This window comes from Oculina patagonica, chromosome 10, assembly GCF_052425735.1.
Source record: "Oculina patagonica isolate OP01 chromosome 10, crgOcupat, whole genome shotgun sequence".
In the NCBI taxonomy this organism is placed as follows: Eukaryota; Metazoa; Cnidaria; class Anthozoa; order Scleractinia; family Oculinidae; genus Oculina; species Oculina patagonica.
Genome location: NC_135767.1, coordinates 12,087,784 through 12,106,546, shown reverse-complemented (window position 1 = coordinate 12,106,546; position 18,763 = coordinate 12,087,784). Strand labels below are relative to the sequence as shown.

General features: G+C 37.3%; 1 protein-coding gene and 1 pseudogene across 1 annotated transcript; both read right to left on the bottom strand.

The window, feature by feature from the left end:
- Window positions 1-11,560: 11,560 nt before the first annotated feature.
- On the bottom strand, window positions 11,561-12,475 carry LOC144628532 (melanocortin receptor 4-like). Its single transcript, XM_078486649.1, has one exon. It carries the CDS (start codon window positions 12,473-12,475, stop codon window positions 11,561-11,563), a length of 915 nt encoding a protein of 304 aa, XP_078342775.1.
- Window positions 12,476-17,598: 5,123 nt separating this feature from the next.
- On the bottom strand, window positions 17,599-18,496 carry LOC144628533 (melanocortin receptor 4-like; annotated as a pseudogene).
- Between the last annotated feature and the right edge of the window lie 267 nt (window positions 18,497-18,763).

The following is an 18,763-nucleotide window of genomic DNA, read 5'->3' as shown; positions in this document are numbered from 1 at the left end:
CATATTCCTTAACATTACACAAATAAACAGTGCAAATTTCACCGAGATCTGACAATTCTATACTTTAAAATTGCAAGGACCTTTCAAGGCAGTCGATTACGGCAGCGAAATTAGCAAATGAAACAGCAAAATATAATTGCAGCGTAAACAAATCGTTACACTCAAGCTGCGTTTTGTCTAGGCTCTGCGAGGGTCGGATATCAAGACCCAGGATTAAACAAAAGCCATATATACAGTGAATGCTTTCGAATTATATTTGAAGATGAAATAAGAAAGAATTTTGCTGTCTTTGACTGAAATTCCACTCGAACTGCGTAGATACGATGTCATTCCCTGTCAACGCGAGGTCACGTCCCTAACGACCTAGGCTGATGACGAAATAGAGTTGCGCTTGCATGTAGCGACCAAATTTGGCCTAATTTTTAACCGCTCCTAAGCTAAAAGAAGCCCCCATCTCTTGCATTTGTTTTAACTTCAATAATATCTTTGAAAAGAGCGAGTTTTTTTTGGTATGGTTTATTTTTGACGTTTGTAATTTTTAAACAATGTAAGTGCTAGTGATTATTTATTCGTGTTTTAGTTACGCAATCCATTGTTTGTGCGACGCTTTTTATAGATCGCCTTTTAGACACACGTGCGTTGAGATAAGAAAGCTGACATGTCACTTTTAAAATTGTTATATAACGTTTGTAAATGTGACAAGTCACGTTTTTTTTCACGAGATCGCAAGTGATCACCCACAGCGGAAAGTAATCCCTTGAGAAATTAAAACAGTCCCTTGAGAAATTAAAAAAGTCCCTTGAGAGTTTACAAATATGTGGTTCCAAATTTTGTCCACTAACCCCTATTCTACGTTTTTAGCTTGTAAACAAGCAAAAACGTCGAAAAAACTGGTAGGTTTCGCAATGTAACAATTTAACCACTCAAGAAAACATTTCCGTGCTATTGAACATTAAAAAACAACGGTTTAATTTTGTAGCGGGAAGTACCAATTGCAACATTGAGGCCAACGTTTGAAAATTGAATTCAGAATCGAAGGTGGTAAACACTTTTCTATTGTCAAGCTAAATGTTAGCCTGCGAGCAGGCTCACCACAGGCCAACGATCACACGAACGAGCGGCGAAGCCACGAGAGCGATTAAACGCGTACTTTGACTACGTAGTTTTGCGTTTTTACGTAGTTTTGCGTAATTTGACTACGAGTTTGACTGCGTAGTAGGACACCAATTGCAACATCGAAATCAACGTTCGTTGAAATCCTTAAATTTAGAATTGGAAGCGACCAAAAGTTTTCCATTGTCAAGTCTGATATCTTCATATTTGCCTTGAGTAATGAAACGTAAAATTAGACATGGAAATTGATGGCATTCAGTATAAGAGGCGGGGTAAGTTACTTCATGCCAGACTGTTGATCACCCTTCGAAGTAAAAAGTGTCAAACACATCGTGTTTTAAAACGACAGTTTAAGCAAGAGAGAAAATTGGTCATAATTCCATTTTCGTATTTAAACAGAGGCAACATTTAAATGGATACACAGAAGATTAATAAGCTAGTACTCAAAAAGAGTTACCGCCTCTACGAGATATCTTCTGTTTAAATTCCTGCTTTCCCTTTTAAAGTATGAAATCATTCGTACACGTCAAGCTTTTAAGGGACAATGCAAACGACAACTTTGACAGAAAATCATTCAATGTTTGCCAAAGAAGAAGAAGTTTAATAGCTTTGACGTGGGCATTAATAATCTGACTGCACGTGCATCAAAATAATTTAAAAAAAAAAACTGCATCAAACAACTTTGTAAGTTTAACAATGGTTTAACTGCCCATGAAATGATTTTTTTTTCGATATATAAAAGGTTTCACTATGTGCAATGACGAAAAAAGGTATCAAGTGTTAAAAAGCAGTTTTAAGTCGGGAAGTTTTGTTCATTTCGCAAAAACTTGACTCTTTTTGGCGCGGTATAAGCGATAATTTACAACAACGTGATTTTAATAGGTTTATGAATTACAAATCAGATTAAACCTTGCTATCTTCAGATTTATGGAGGTATATCTATGACAAAATTCAATACTGAGTAGTTGAAATAAAAACATGGAAATCATGAATACATCAATCCAGAGTAGAATGGCAACAGGCCAATTTTGCAAATAGCCATAACACAAACAGGCAAAACGGCATCACGAAAATAGGCATAACGCAACCAGGCAAACAGGCAAAACGCAAACAGGGTTTACTGGATCTGGAGTGAAAATAAGCTTTAATCTATGTGGTAGTATTTCAACACAAGAACCCAAAATCGTCATTTTCAGTGGCTCATGTGGATCTGGAGTGAAGATAAGCTTTAATCTTCGTGGTGGTTTTTCTACACAAGGGTCCAGAATAAGTCATTTCCAGTGGCTCATATGAAACTTTCTCATTCGATTCTTTTGGAAATGGAGTGAAAATAAGAATAAATCCATGTGATGGCATTTTTCCACGAAGAACTTAACTGTAGATTTCAAGTCTCAAACTCGCCGGTTTTGCTGGATCTGGAGTGAAAATAAGCTTTAATCTACGTGGTGGTATTTCAACACAAGGGCCAAGTCGTCATTTTCAGTTGCTCATGTAATACTTTCTTCTATTCGATTCTTTTGGACCTGAAGTGAAAATTAGGATAAATCCACGTGATGGCGGATTTCCAAAAAGACCCAATCTGTGGATTTCAAGTTTCAAACTGGCCATTTTTGCTGGATCTGGAGTAAAAGCAACCTTTAATCTTCGTGGTTGTTTTTCAACACAAGGGCCAACAATTTTAATTTCAAGTGGCTCATGCAGGACTTTCTCATTCCATTCTTTTGGGCCTAGAGTGAAAATTAGGATAAATCCACGTGATGACATTTTTCAAAAAAAATTAAACTGTTGATTTCAAGTCTCAAAGTGGCCGGTTCTGCTGGATTTGGAGTGAAAATAAGCTTTTATCTACGTGGTGGTATTTCAACACAAGGACCAAAATTGTCGTTTTTAGTGCACAGTTAGCTCTTTCCTATTCGATTCTTTTGGAACTGGATTAAAAATTGGGATGAATCCGCGTGATAACTGATATCCAAATAGACCCAAACTGTAAATTTTATGTCTCAAACTGGTCGGTTCTCCTGGATCTGCAGTAAAAATAAGGTTTAATCTACGTAGTGTTACTTCAACACAAGGGACAAAAATTGTCATTATTAGTGGCTCATGTTGGACTTTCTTATTCCATTCTTTTGGACCTGGAGTGAAAATCAGGATGAATCCACGTGTTGGCAGGATTTCCAAAAGACCAAAACTGTAGATTTTAAGTCTCAAACTTTCCGGTTTTGCTGGATCTGGAGTAAAAAATAGGCTTTAATCTACATGGTGGTATTTCAACACAGTGGCCGAAAATAGTAATTTTCAGTGGCTCATGTAGCGCTTTCTAATTCGATTCTTTTGGACCCGGAGTGAAAACTAAGATGAATCCATGTGATGGCATTCTTCCAAAAATACCTAAACTGTGGATTTCAAGTCTCAGACTCGCCGGTTTTGCTGGATCTGGAGTGAAAATAAGCTTTAATCTACGTGGTGGTATTTCAACACAAAGGCCAAGTCGTCATTTTCAGTTGCTCATGTAATACTTTCTTCTATTCGATTCTTTTGGACCTAAAGTGAAAATTAGGATAAATCCTCGTGATGGCGGATTTCCAAAAAGACCCAAACTGTGGATTTCAAGTTTCAAACTGGCCATTTTTGCTGGATCTGGAGTAAAAGCAACCTTTAATCTTCGTGGTTGTTTTTCAACACAAGGGCCAACAATTTTAATTTCAAGTGGCTCATGCAGGACTTTCTCATTCCATTCTTTTGGGCCTAGAGTGAAAATTAGGATAAATCCACGTGATGACATTTTTCAAAAAAATTAAACTGTTGATTTCAAGTCTCAAAGTGGCCGGTTCTGCTGGATTTGGAGTGAAAATAAGCTTTTATCTACGTGGTGGTATTTCAACACAAGGACCAAAATTGTCGTTTTTAGTGCACAGTTAGCTCTTTCCTATTCGATTCTTTTGGAACTGGATTAAAAATTGGGATGAATCCGCGTGATGGCTGATATCCAAATAGACCCAAACTGTAGATTTTATGTCTCAAACTGGTCGGTTCCCTTGGATCTGCAGTAAAAATAAGGTTTAATCTACGTAGTGTTACTTCAACACAGGAGACAAAAATTGTCATTTTCAGTGGCTCATGTTGGACTTTCTTATTCCATTCTTTTGGACCTGGAGTGAAAATCAGGATAAATCCACGTGTTGGCAGGATTTCCAAAAGACCAAAACTGTAGATTTTAAGTCTCAAACTTTCCGGTTTTGCTGGATCTGGAGTAAAAAATAGGCTTTAATCTACATGGTGGTATTTCAACACAGTGGCCGAAAATAGTAATTTTCAGTGGCTCATGAAGCGCTTTCTAATTCGATTCTTTTGGACCCGGAGTGAAAACTAAGATGAATCCATGTGATGGCATTCTTCCAAAAATACCTAAACTGTGGATTTCAAGTCTCAGACTCGCCGGTTTTGCTGGATCTGGAGTGAAAATAAGCTTTAATCTACGTGGTGGTATTTCAACACAAGGGCCCAAAGTCGTCATTTTCAGTTGCTCATGTAATACTTTCTTCTATTCGATTCTTTTGGACCTGAAGTGAAAATTAGGATAAACCCACGTAATGGCGGATTTCCCAAAAGACCCAATCTGTGGATTTCAAGTTTCAAACTGACCATTTTTGCTGGATCTGGAGAGAAAATAAGCTTTAATCTTCGTGGTGGTTTTTCAACACAAGGGCCAAAAATTGTCATTTCAAGTGGCTCATGCAGGACTTTGTCATTCGATTCTTTTGGACCTGGAGGGAAAATTAGGATAAATCCACGTGATGACATTTTTCCAAAAAGAACTAAACTGCGGATTTCGAGTCTCAAAGTGGCCGGTTCTGCTGGATTTGGAGTGAAAATAAGTTTTTATCTACGTAGTGGTATTTCAACTCAATTAAGGAACCCAAAATCGTCACTTTTAAAGGCTCATGTAAAACTTTCTTACTCGATTGTTTTGGACCTGGAGTTAAAATTAGGATAAGTCCACGTGATGGCATTTTTCTAAGAAGACCTAAACTGTAGATTTCAAGTCTCAAACAAGGGCCCAAAATCTTTATGTTTTTTTACTTACTTGCTTTTCTCTTCTTTGTTTTGTTTTTATGGCCTCTACGGCCCTTACTTGAGTTGCTTCCAAATTAATCTTTTTAGTTTCTTGCTCCACTGTAATCCAAACAAAACAGTATTCTTTCTTCGAGCGCCTTTTCACTTGAGTCCAGGCCTTCACAGTAAACATGATAACGAGTTACTGAAGTCCAGGCCTTTACAGCCCGTATGTTCAAAAAATAATGGCTTTCAAGTGAAGAGCTTCCTACTTTACCCGAATGTATGGCAAAAAGTAATAAAAGTTCTAAGGTTCTTTTAACCTGGGATTGAAGGGCGATCTGCATTGGTAGGACTGAATTTATAGAAAAAATTAATTGTACATTAAGTGAGTTGTTTAGATTTTTAGAGGTGGTTTCTATACCATCTGATAGGTGGTTGTTAAATGTAGGAGAATGTAAATACTACATTTTACATATGTAGTTTCAATGACACAATATATTTGTATAGGACAGTTTTAAGTTTTGGTGGTAATGGGGTGGGGTCGAAGAAGGGGCGATGGGGCAGAAGCTCAACGCAGAAGATATAGACAGAGGTAACTAACAAAAAGACCCTTCCTACAGACTGTATCCCCAGGGTGAGCAGCATACATTTTTCTTATAACTAGTTTTTTCGCCCGACCGACCCATTTTTTTTCGAAATGTAAAAAAAATTCCAGATTCACTAGTCAAAGAGGCAAGTACTTTAATTTACAAGCACACGATCTTGTTTTATTAACAATAATTGGTACGATGTGATGTCTTAGCATCGATAATAAGTTTTTAAAGGCTGTTTCGTGCCAAGGGCATTAACGATTGTTTCAATATTCTCAGCGAGATCGTCTGAAACAAACTCTTTCGGTTCTGCATCTCCTGGCTTCTTAAATGAACCCAGACCCCTTAAAGTGTTCATTCTTTTTTTTTTTTTTTTTTTTTTTGCCCGACCGACCGACCTACCATTACAAGAGACGGGACGATGGGAAACGAAACATTTTATTGGGATGGCCTATTACGAACAAAATTCACTAGATGCTATATAACACTTTTTATTTAAACGCTCGTATTCCATAAAAAATAACTAAAAATTGCAACATTCATATAATTCAAGCAACAATTTACTTAGCATTTAGGTAATCAATTAAATTTAGCCGAACATGTTACTTTTTACACATTTTCTTCTTTTTATTTCTGTTTATTACGGTATCTTAAGCTTCTTGTTACTTCCTCAGTTATAAATATTAAGGAATAAAACACAAAGTGAACTCTTGCCTATTTTATGTTAGCTGTCAAATTAACTGTAGACTGTTAAACCTTGGCATATTTTTTCTGTTCCTTGATGGATGGATTACAACACTAGACAACATTGCCATGTACATGTGATATTTTTGAAAAGCTTTCTAGAAACAGAAATCCTTCTTTTCTTTGAAAACCGCGTACGCCTTTCGTCTTATTGACTTGCTCCATGTCTCTCGTTTGATTGCCAGGAGACCAGATCGCCGAACCCATGTCTGCCTCGCATTTTTTGCGGCGAAAAATGCATTTTTAGGCCGCAGAAAACGTTTGACAGAGTTGATTTCATGCAAGTGACACACGTCGCTCGTTTCAAGCCATTTCATGCGCCTTGCAAGCTAAACATACTCAGTCAAATAGATTCGGCGTGACCTTCAACGCGCGATTTTTTATTAATTTTTTTGTAAGCGATCTATTCAAATAAGTCTATCGACACAACGGGAAACGAGCGGCTTGGAGCAAGGCTACTTTCCTTACATTACCACCTCTCTACGCAAAAACCAAATAACAACAAAACCAACTAAAGGCTGCGGCACACTTACTCAGTCTGGAGATAATGCACGACATTTAAGAATATTTTGACTAATGTATGTTAAAGGAAATGATATTGTCGACATCGCAAAGCGCATCTGCGATATTGAGTGCTAAAGTGCGTAAGATATATTTCAAGTAATTAAGTTTTCGTAATCAAAAGTCTTCGCCTTTAGAGCGTTTTTGTTATACTCCGTTTCCCATCAAACGATTAGCGTTTTCCATTCTTAAAGTGGACGTTAGGCAAATACGCATCGAAAAGCACTTAAACGAGTGCATTCGTGTGGACGAGGCCCAAGCTATGTAATTAAATGAATCCCGTTAAACTAATTAATCCACAACACCTCCCTTGATGTCAGACACAACATCTGCCTGCTTGTCATCTTTACTGCTTCCCTCACCTCTCGGATCCTCCAGCAATAAAGAAGCGGGTTTAAAGACGAATTTAAGATAACAAGAGTTCCTGTTATTCCCCAAAGGGTTGGAAGAAGTGAAAAGGGCCGGCCATTGCTAGTGAATATGGCTGTAACTGTAATATGTGGTAAATAACAAACCACTAATGTCATCAGGATCCATAAACCAGTTCATACTGTTTTTCTGTATCGCCTAATGTTCAGTGGTACACCTTTATTTGGTTGTCCTTGGTGAATATGGTCTTGTACTTCGGTTGTATGGCGGTTGAGTGTCAGGAAGATTGTCCCAAAACAACATTATTGCATAAGCAGTGCCGGAAATCCAAGCACAGACAACAAATGCCTGGATTCGCCTCAAAGTTACTACTTGTCTGTATCTCAGCCTCAAAGACAGAGCGAGAAGTCTGTCCACACTTATTGCTGTCAACGTTAGCAATGACACAGAAGTCAAAATTGTAAAACTGGCTAAACCGATGGCAGCAGAGTATATACAAAGGACTATCGATTGGAATGAAGCGATTGTCCAGTTCATAAAATGAACAGCAGCGGCTGGCCCTACGATAAGACCAACAAGAAGATCGGTTTGGTAGACAATTTGCCAACTTCCTCAGTAGAGGAAGTGGGCATGTAAATAAAATGACGCATTAAAGAAACTGACAAGCAATGGCGTTCCTAATGGCTTAACACAGGCGTTTAGGTAAATTAACCACTCAAGGAAATTTTCGGTGCCTTTAAACCTAAAAACAGGTTTGACCACGTAGCAGAAAGTACAAAATGGAACATTATAGTTAACGTTCGAAAACATAAATTTAAACTTGAGGGCGAGCTAAAACTGTCCATTGTCAAGCCATATGTCTTCATGTTTACCTCAAGTAAGGGAACGTGAAAATGGACATGGAAACGTTTGTCAACTAAAAGAGGCGGAGATAATTACTTAACACTGTTGACCGCCCTGCGAGGTAGATACGTGCTAAACATATTGTCTTTTAAAACGATAGTTCAAACAAAAATAAAAATCCTTCATAATTCCATCTTGACATTTATCAAACAAAAGCAACATTTAAAGATAAGTGCAAACACAGGCCGTAAATAAGCTGGTTCTAATAAACGGAGATAGCTTCTGTTGAAATTATCATGTTACCTATTAAAGTAGGACGTATGTGTACGTCAGTTTGAATAAGGGACAATTACTTTAAAGCAAACGACAACTGACTGCAAATCATTAAATGTTAGCCAAAAACAAAAAGTGTTTTAGCTAATTTGGAGTACGCATCAATGTTCATTGCACGTGCATCAAATTAAATTTTCAAAGAAAATGAAAACGACAAGAAACTGCTTTACTGTAAATTGAACTACGCATGGTTGAAGTGCCCATGAAATGAATGTTTTTTTTTTTCGATGATTTTACTAAGTGCGATGTTGGACTCGCTAAAAGGTGGTTCTTTTTGGCAAGCAGCAAAAGCGTTTATAAGGGAATAAAATGGCTTTTTGAGGGAATATTGTTTATTTGCGCCCGCGTAGTGTCATTTGTGGCCCGAGCGCGAAGTGCAAGGGCCACAAATGGCACTACAAGGGAGCAAATAAATAATATTCCCGAAAAAAGTCATTTTATTATCATTATTATCAATATACAAGGCCAAATAACATCCAGATAACCAACACATTAATTTTAATGAAGTTAACATTTTCAATAACACAGTACAAGTACTTCGTCGCAATGAAAATTTTACATGAAACTACTGAGGCCTATGTCTTATTGTGTAGTTGTAGTATAAAAGAGCAAGCTGTGGTGTCTCTGAAAACAATAATTAAGCAATGGGTTGATTCATGGATAATAATACTTTACAAACTTACATTTTTCGATTGAACTTCGGCGTGAAATTCCTGCAACTGCTTTAGCTAAATTAGCTTGAGCGGAGATACACAATTCAAGTGAACGATGTTTCGTTTCTCGCAATACAACAAGAAGTTGCTCTCTTTGTCTCTTCGCCTTGTGCATTTGCTTCTAAATCCGACTTTTTTGGTTGCATTTTGTCCCAATTCAACAAATACACTTTGAGTTTTCTTTCCGAACACGATTGCTTCGCGAGAAACTGTTCGAGACTGCACTAACTTCAAAGCTTGCTGTACGCGTACGCACCTGAATGGTTTTCCCGCGTTAGCGACGCTGATTGGTTAAAATTAATCGGATGATGAACCGAGAACCAATCAGCCGCAGGGCCGTTAATGCATTAACGGCCCGCTGGGAGTCATTTGCGGCCCGCAAAGCGCGTGTTTTCAATAGGGCGGTTTTCAATTTGGCCGCGTGTATTTAAAATTAATATTGTAATATTCTTATGTGAATTGGCTTATGAAATGTCATGTGCTAATCAGATTAAACCAAAGCACCTTTTGAGGGCAGAAAACGATTTATGTTTTGCTTTCTAGGCTCTTTTGACCTGAAGAAGACATATCTTCTACGACATAAATTATCGATTCTCCCCAGTCTCCCCGACATATATATCGGACACTTTTTGAACTCAGCTGATAATTTTCCTTTTTATCCTCATTATTGTCTTTGAATTTTGGAAGAGTAGATTGTTTAAAAAAGCAAAAAAAAAAAAAAAACAATCAGTAATTTGATAAGCACTAAAGCTGTAAGGAAACATCATTGGCTAAAGAGGCAAAGCAATTTCTAATAGAAAATCAATGAAAAATAGAATGCCACTCAAAGTTCTGTCTAATTTTCTATCTTTATTTCACTGTCTGTTAAGGTAGATACTGAACCAATTAAAAACCACTTGATAGATCAGTACACAACAAGAATTGATACTTCCTTATTTTCATTTCATTTAATATTTGTCTCTGGACGAAAAACGCGTGCACGGCAGGCATATAACTTCCACAAGTAACACAAATACAAACTGACTCCTATTTTTTAAAAGTAGTTCAAGCAATTTTTTTGCTTAAGTGAAGCTCAGTATTACACTGAATAATTACACTGTATAGAAATGATTTAGTGTACATTGAAATTTGTTTAAACTGTGCACACGGCAAGAAATAAAAAAAACACCACCACCACACATAAGTTTTAAATTTGCGTACGTGAGCAACCCATTTGAGTGCATCGATGTTAAGACAAATACTTATCCACGGAATTTTTTGACGTCTCTTTTGTATATAAACCATAACGATAAGAGGATCGTAAAACTATTCTCTATATTCTTATAAATAAACTCTTCATTAGTTTTTAGGCCATGAGTTGTTCTGTCTCGAGATTATTATTATTGTTGTAAGACATAAACTGATTATTTTAACTATGATATATTTATGTTTGTCTTGCACCTTTTGACCGCATATTTATCAAAATGGATTTGTTCTGGAGACAGTCGAATCTTGTTCCATAGAAGTAGAAATAGCCATAGAAACATTGCTAGGGCTGTTTTCAATCCAAATTGCCCATGCAACTCAAGTCTTAATTGAATGATCGGGGGGCGTTTATTTGTTGGTTTGTTTGTTTAAAACTACACCAAAAACTAAACGAAGCCTTAAAAGTAAAAAAAAAAAAAAAAACTATCAGTGATTATAAGATTAAAACATCTCAGTTTTACAAGAACAAAAACTGTTCCAAGAACAATAAAATGCCGCTCTTTCATTAAACAAGTTAAATGTCCATAAAAGACGAAGAGACATATACGCATTACGTACCTGCTATTTATAAGACCTAATGCTTTTGAACTGGCAGCTGCTTTAAAATCGACTATGAGAACACAATATCGTTGTAAAGTTCCGCCTTTTCTTTGACGTTTCTACGTTTATGTCATAATATACATAAAATTTTAGAAGCTGCCGAACCTATTTCCTTATTTTCGTACATGAAATAATGCACACCCCTTTAGAATATTTGACTAATACATGTAAAGGAAATGATATCTTTGACATCGTGAAGCTATAAGTCCATGCGATATTGCCTTTGAACGACAAGACTGTGTGTTCAAAAGTCTTCACCATTTGGAAGCGTTTTGGAAATACATCGGTTCCCAAGAAAAGATTAGCGTAGGCAAAAAAAACCATTGAAGGACACGAAAATGTATTCGTATCAGCGGGGCCTAGTTAAGTATGAAATGATTCTCGTTAAACTAATTAATCCGACAGACACAACACCTGCCTTATTGTCATCTTTACTGCTTGCCTCACTTCTCGGATCCTCCAGCAATAAAGAAGCGGGTTTAAAGACGAATTTAAGAATACAAGAGCTCCTGATATTCCCCAAAGGGCTGGAAGAAGTGGAAAGGGCCCATTGCTAGTGAATATGGCTGTAACTATAATATGTGGTAGATAACAAACCACTAATGTCATCAGGATCCATATTCCAGTGCATACGGTTTTCCTGTATCGCCTTATGTTCAGTGGTAGACGTTCATTTGGTTGTCTTTGGTGAACATGGACTTGTACTTCAGTTTTATGGCGGTGGAGTGTCAGGAAGATTTTCGAGTAACAAGAAGCGGAGACCAAAAGGCAAAGTGATTGTAAAGTGTACCCATACATTTTCGCGATACTATAGTCCCAAAACAACATTATTGCATAAGCAATACTGGGAATCCATGCACAGACAACAAGTGTCCGGATTCGCCTCAAAGTGACTACTTGTCTGTATCGCAGCTTCAACGACAGAGCGAGAAGTCTGTCCACACTTATTGCTGTCAGCGTTAGCAATGACACAGAAGTCAAAATTGTAAAACTGGCTAAACCGATGGCAGCAGAGTATATACAAAGGACTATCGATTGGAATGAATCGATTGTCCAGTTCATAAAATGAACAGCAGCGGCTGGCCCTACGATAAGACCAACAAGAAGATCAGTGATTGCGAGGCAGCTGTACAGCAGTTTCGATGGTTTATGAAGATAAGTCTCCTTGCGCAACGCAGCTAGGATAAACGCATTCTCCAGAATTGTAGCAGTAGAGAGGAAAAGTTGTATCGTGGAAAACAACAGCATGTACTTTCCAGATATTAAATGGCCCGTGCAAAGCAGATCTCGTATCTCATCCGTGTCCATAGTCCTCGTACAGGTTTTTTTCGTCAATTGAAAACGTCGTATCGATGAGAATAGTTTGTCACCGACTGTGAGTTTGGTGGACAATTGGCTAGCTTTATAAGTACCTCAGTAAAGAAAAGTTGGCATGTAAATAAAATGACGCATTTACGAAAACAAACAATGACGTTCCTAATGTCTTCACAGAGGCTTTTAGGGAAATTAAGTCCATAAAGTGTTAATTTAACCACTCAAGGAAATTTTCGGTGCTTTTTAACCTTAAAAAATGTTTGACTATGTAGCAGAAAGTACAAATTGCAGCGTTACGGTTTTTAGAAAATAAAAATTTAAACTTGAAGGCGAGCCAAAATGTCCATTGTCAAGCCATATGTCTTCATGTTTACCTCAAGTAAGGGAACGTGAAAATAGACATGGAAATTGTTGTCATTTAAAAGAGGCGGAGATAATTACTTCACAGTGTTTATCACCCTGCGAAGTTAAAACGTGCCAAACATATCGTCTTTTAAAACGATAGTTTAAACAAAAATAAAATTCTTCACAATTACATATCGACATTTAAACAAAAGCAACAGTGATTTTAAAGATAAATGCAAACAGAGACCGTCAATAAGCTAGTTCTAATAAATGGTTACTTTCTCTATGAGATAGCTTCTGCTGAAATTGTTTTGTTCCTCTTTAATGTAAAACGCATATGTATGTCAAGTTGAATAATGGACAATCACTTTTAAGCAAACGAAAACTGACAGCAAATCATTAAATTTTTGTCAAAAAGAAGAATATTTTTAGCTTTGGAGTGCGCATTAATATTCACTGCACGCGCAACAAATTAAACTTTCAACAAAATGGAAACAGGAGGAAACTACTTTACTTTACATCGAACAGTGGTTTAAATGCCCATGAAATATTTTTCGATATTTCGATATGAAGAAGAATTCTTTACACTTGCGATGTCAAAATAAAAGGTTTAAAGCGTTAAAAGAACAGTTTTTGGTCGCACAGTTTTGTTTTTCGCGCTAAAAATGGCTCTATTTTGCGTGCAGTAAGAGCGATAATATTGTAACATGGTGATGTGAATAGGTTTATGAAATGGTATTCAGATTGAAGCGAAGCACCCTCATCATCATCATCATCATCATCATCATCTTCATCATCATCATCATCATCATCATCATCATCATCATCATCATCATCATCATCATCATCATCTTCATCATCATCATCATCATCATCATCATCATCATCATCATCACTTTGTTTACCCTCGGATTTGAAGAGTAGCTTATACAGCTAATATCTCCGAGCATTTCACAGTACTTAGCACAATGGGCAAGACCAGCCCACAACACCGGGAACTCCATGCCCTACTCTTTGCGATAAGCGTGTGGGTTCTTTTACGTCCCCTGCGGACCATAACACTGAAGATGCAGGAGACGGGGCCCTACGGTTTTACACCAAGATAAAAAAATATCCTTATCACTGCCTGACATTTGTAACACCAGTAAACTATTTTTTCAATTGATTTGGGCTCTTTTATGTTTTATGGAATTTGATGAACGAGCCTCAAAAATCAGGTTTTGCGTCTTTTGGCGAAATAATCATTTTGTCTATTTACTTTAAACACTGAAATGTCCTCAGTCTCAAAGGTTATTATCTTCTAAGTCACTTTCTAATCAACACAATCGTTTTTGGCCTTTTTTTGTAAGCAATATCGATCAAAATAAAGGTTGTTACACAAGAATTCTCCAGTTCACCACTTGTCATGACGGGGTCGGCTCGTTCTTCAAGCATACGTATTCAACACAAATACAGGTGCCTGTACCTTTTCTTGAGGCTTATATTGCTGTCTATACACCTTCACTGACTGTACTCCGGTTAATTGCAGTATATTTACACAAGTTATAACTTGCTTAACAATTTCATTGAAGGGACTAGAGTCAGCAAGCCCCGAGCGGCCGTCGAGTTTTCACCTTGAATGGAACACTGTTACGTTGTTAAATGTAGAAGAATGTAAATTCGACATTTTATAAGTACAATGTAGTTTCAATGACATAATATATTTTGAAATAATGAATATATGAAATCATATATTTGAACTGCGGATGAAGAATAAATGGAGAGAAGATCCTCGCAGTTATGAACACAACTTAAGCAGTTGTGAAAATAAACCTGAAAAAATCAGGCTTGCCGAGACTCGAACTCTAACCAATTGAGCAAACAAGCCAACTGAGAGCTGGTCATTAAATTGGTTCGTAATATACCCGAGAAAGATGAAGATGAAATATAAATATATGAAATCCTATATTTGAACTGCGGATGAAGAATAAATGGAATAAATTAATGACCAGCTCTCAGTGGATGTGATAGGGTGTATGCCGATAATAGCTTTCAATTGCAAGAAGCAGTGAGTGCTTGTCAATGCCTGGGTCGAGTTGCATTTACAGACTGTTAACAAAGGTCCACTATTCTGGTCTTCGCACCTCTTCCCTTCCATTTATGAAGAGCTTTTCAAGGTGTCGGCTATGGCCAAGCATTAGGAAAAAGACATCAGTGCCCTCAGAGTGGATGATGCACGTGCCTGCCGTGTGACGAGCATGGAGAACCATACGCGTATCAGCCTCTTCGTGATTACACACTAGCTCAGGAACTGATTTGTATGAGGCTGCCTCTAGTCGCCAGCACTGATCTTCCGCTGTTACGTACTTAATCTGGTTGCCGAGCCTGTCTTCCTCTGTGACACGAGGAATTTGACATTTTCAGGCTTGCTCGCGCTGACACTAAGAAGCTTGTTCCAGGACTTACTGAACAAAAATATTTTGTTTTCAATTCTGGGTTAAAATCTAGACGAGGCAAGTGCCTCGTCTTGCCTCTTACTATTTACGGCCCTGTCAACGGAATATCTGATTTTCTAGCTTTTCTGGTGTCATTTTAGATCCAACCGGACAAACGTCCTTAAGCAAACGACGAATTTGACTGGAAATCTCTTAATGTTTGCCAAAAAAATTGCTTTCATGTGGGCATTAAGATTCACTGTACGTTCATGAAATAAAATTTCAAAACAAAACGGAAACGGCATGAAACAACTGTTGTAAGTTTAACAATGGTTTATGTGCCTGTGAAATGACTTTTCGATATATAAAAGGTGTCACTATGTGCGATACCAAAAAAATGTTTCGTGTTGAAAAGAAGTTTTAAGTCGAGATGTTTTGTTCGTCGCGCTAAAACGTGACTCTTTTTGGCACGCTATCTTTATTTCACTATTAGTTAAGGTAGATACTGGACCAATTAAAAACCACTTGGTAGATCGGTACACAACAAGAATCGATACTTCCTTATTTTCATTTCATTTAATATTTGTCTCTGACAAAAAACGCCTGCACTGCAGGCAGAGAACTTCCACAATTAAGGAACATAATTATCAGCTACGCAATCTTGCCATCAATCTTTTTCGGTTGTCGCAATTCTTCAGAATACAGAGAAGAGGGACTATTCCAGGAATATATTGGAAGAAAACTAACATTGGCGTAAATACTTTTGGACGGTTTTGAATATACATCGGAGGGGAAGGGGTGGGGGAGGTGAAGGGTTGGGACAGCTCACCTACAAAAATAAAACCTGCGTTAAAATTCAATTCGGCTTCATTCCCAAACGGCATTAATGCTTTGTTTTGTTGCTTTATTTCCGTTAATTTTTGTTGAGTAAAAAAGAAAAGTTTAAGGCAAAGTAAAAGTAACTGTTATTAAAGTCGTAACACAAAACATAAATACATAGATACAGCCTTTATTTATATACGATAAAGTCAAAGCTTTCAGCTTGTGGGTCTTGTACAAATTTACATAAAACAAAACGATTAAAGCTATTCAAATTTTGAAAACTGCTGTAATAAAAAGCAGACGATCTTGACATTAAACTAGAAGTATATACAAAGTTAACAAACATTAAAAGTTGTCTTCCTTACCTTAAAGTTAATAATCGTACTCGAATTGCGAAGCGCAGGATAAGTGCATGCGATATAGTGCGTGTAATTCACAAGCAGGTTATGAATTTTCCTGTAATTGTCCTCTTTAATGCGTTTTGTTAAAAAAAAACCTTTTGATGGGTCTTTACTATCGTCTACACTAAAGAAACAGCGAATCCCCTTTTCAAATTTTGTTGATCTTAATGCAACAGTAGACGTTTCTTTTTTACGCATTATGGGAACGCTCTTAGTTTTACAGCTACCATAATAGTATGATGAAATTGGCTTCATGAACATATCAAGTTTCATATTGAATGTTAAAAAGAAATGCGAACGTCAGAGAAGCGTGAATAACTGTTTACATTGTGGTGAAACAGTTTGGCCAGCATCCTTGTTTCGGGTATCTGCAATGCATTTGTTCTGGAGACAGTCGAATCTTGTTCCATAGAAGTAGAAATAGCCATAGAAACATTGCTAGGGCTATTTTCAATCCAAATTGCCCATGCAACTCAAGTCTTAATTGAATAATCGGGGGGCGTTTATTTGTTGGTTTGTTTGTTTAAAACTACACCAAAAACTAAACGAAGCCTTAAAAGAAAAAAAACTATCAGTGATTAGAAGATTAAAACATCTCAGTTTTACAAGAACCAAAACTGTTCCAAGAACAATAAAATGCTGCTCTTTCATGAACAAGTTAAATGTCCATAAAAGACGAAGAGACATATACGCATTACGTACCTGCTATTTATAAGACCTAATGCTTTTGAACTGGCAGCTGCTATAAAATCAACTATGAGAACACAATATCATTGTAAAGTTCCGCCTTTTCTTTGACGTTTCTACGTTTATGTCATAATATACATAAAATATTTTAGAAGCTGCCGAATCTATTTCCTTATTTTCGTACATGAAATAATGCACACTCCTTTAGAATATTTGACTAATACATGTTAAAGGAAATGATATCTTTGATATCGTGAAGCTAAAAGTCCATGCGATATTGCCTTTGAACGACAAGACTGTGTGTTCAAAAGTCTTCACCATTTGGAAGCGTTTTGGAAATACATCGGTTCCCAAGAAAAGATTAGCGTAGGCAAAAAAAACATTGAAGGACACGAAAATGTATTCATATCAGCGGGGCCTAAGTATGAAATGATTCTCGTTAAACTTATTAATCCGACAGACACAACACCTGCATTATTGTCATCTTTACTGCTTGCCTCACTTCTCGGATCCTCCAGCAATAAAGAAGCGGGTTTAAAGACGAATTTAAGAATACAAGAGCTCCTGATATTCCCCAAAGGGCTGGAAGAAGTGGAAAGGGCCCATTGCTAGTGAATATGGCTGTAACTATAATATGTGTTTTTTTTCAGGATCCATATTCCAGTGCATACGGTTTTCCTGTATCGCCTTATGTTCAGTGGTACACGTTCATTTGGTTGTCTTTGGTGAACATGGACTTGTACTTCAGTTTTATGGCGGTGGAGTGTCAGGAAGATTTTCGAGTAACAAGAAGCGGAGACCAAAAGGCAAAGTGATTGTAAAGTGTACCCATACATTTTCGCGATACTATAGTCCCAAAACAACATTATTGCATAAGCAATACTGGGAATCCATGCACAGACAACAAGTGTCCGGATTCGCCTCAAAGTGACTACTTGTCTGTATCTCAGCCTCAACGACAGAGCGAGAAGTCTGTCCACACTTATTGCTGTCAGCGTTAGCAATGACACAGAAGTCAAAATTGTAAAACTGGCTAAACCGATGGCAGCAGAGTATATACAAAGGACTATCGATTGGAATGAATCGATTGTCCAGTTCATAAAATGAACAGCAGCGGCTGGCCCTACGATAAGACCAACAAGAAGATCAGTGATTGCGAGGTAGCTGTACAGCAGTTTCGATGGTTTATGAAGAGAAGACTCCTTGCGCAACGCAGCTAGGATAAACGCATTCTCCAGAATTGTGGCAGTAGAGAGGAAAAGTTGTATCGTGGAAAACAACAGCATGTACTTTCCAGATATTAAATGGCCCGTGCAAAGCAGATCTCGTATCTCATCCGTGTCCATAGTCCTCGTAGAGGATTTTTTCGTCAATTGAAAACGTCGTATCTATGAGAATGGTTGGTCACCGACTGTGAGTTTGGTGGACAAATTGCTAGCTTTATAAGTACCTCAGTAGAGAAAATGGGCATGTAAATAAAATGACGCATTTACGAAAACAAGCAATGACGTTTCTAAACCCCCTCTTAGCAAAGAGAAATTCCTTTTCAGAGCTGTGAAAGAAGCAGATATTCTGAGGGAGCTGAAAAAACTTAAGAGCAAGTTTGTAGAAGA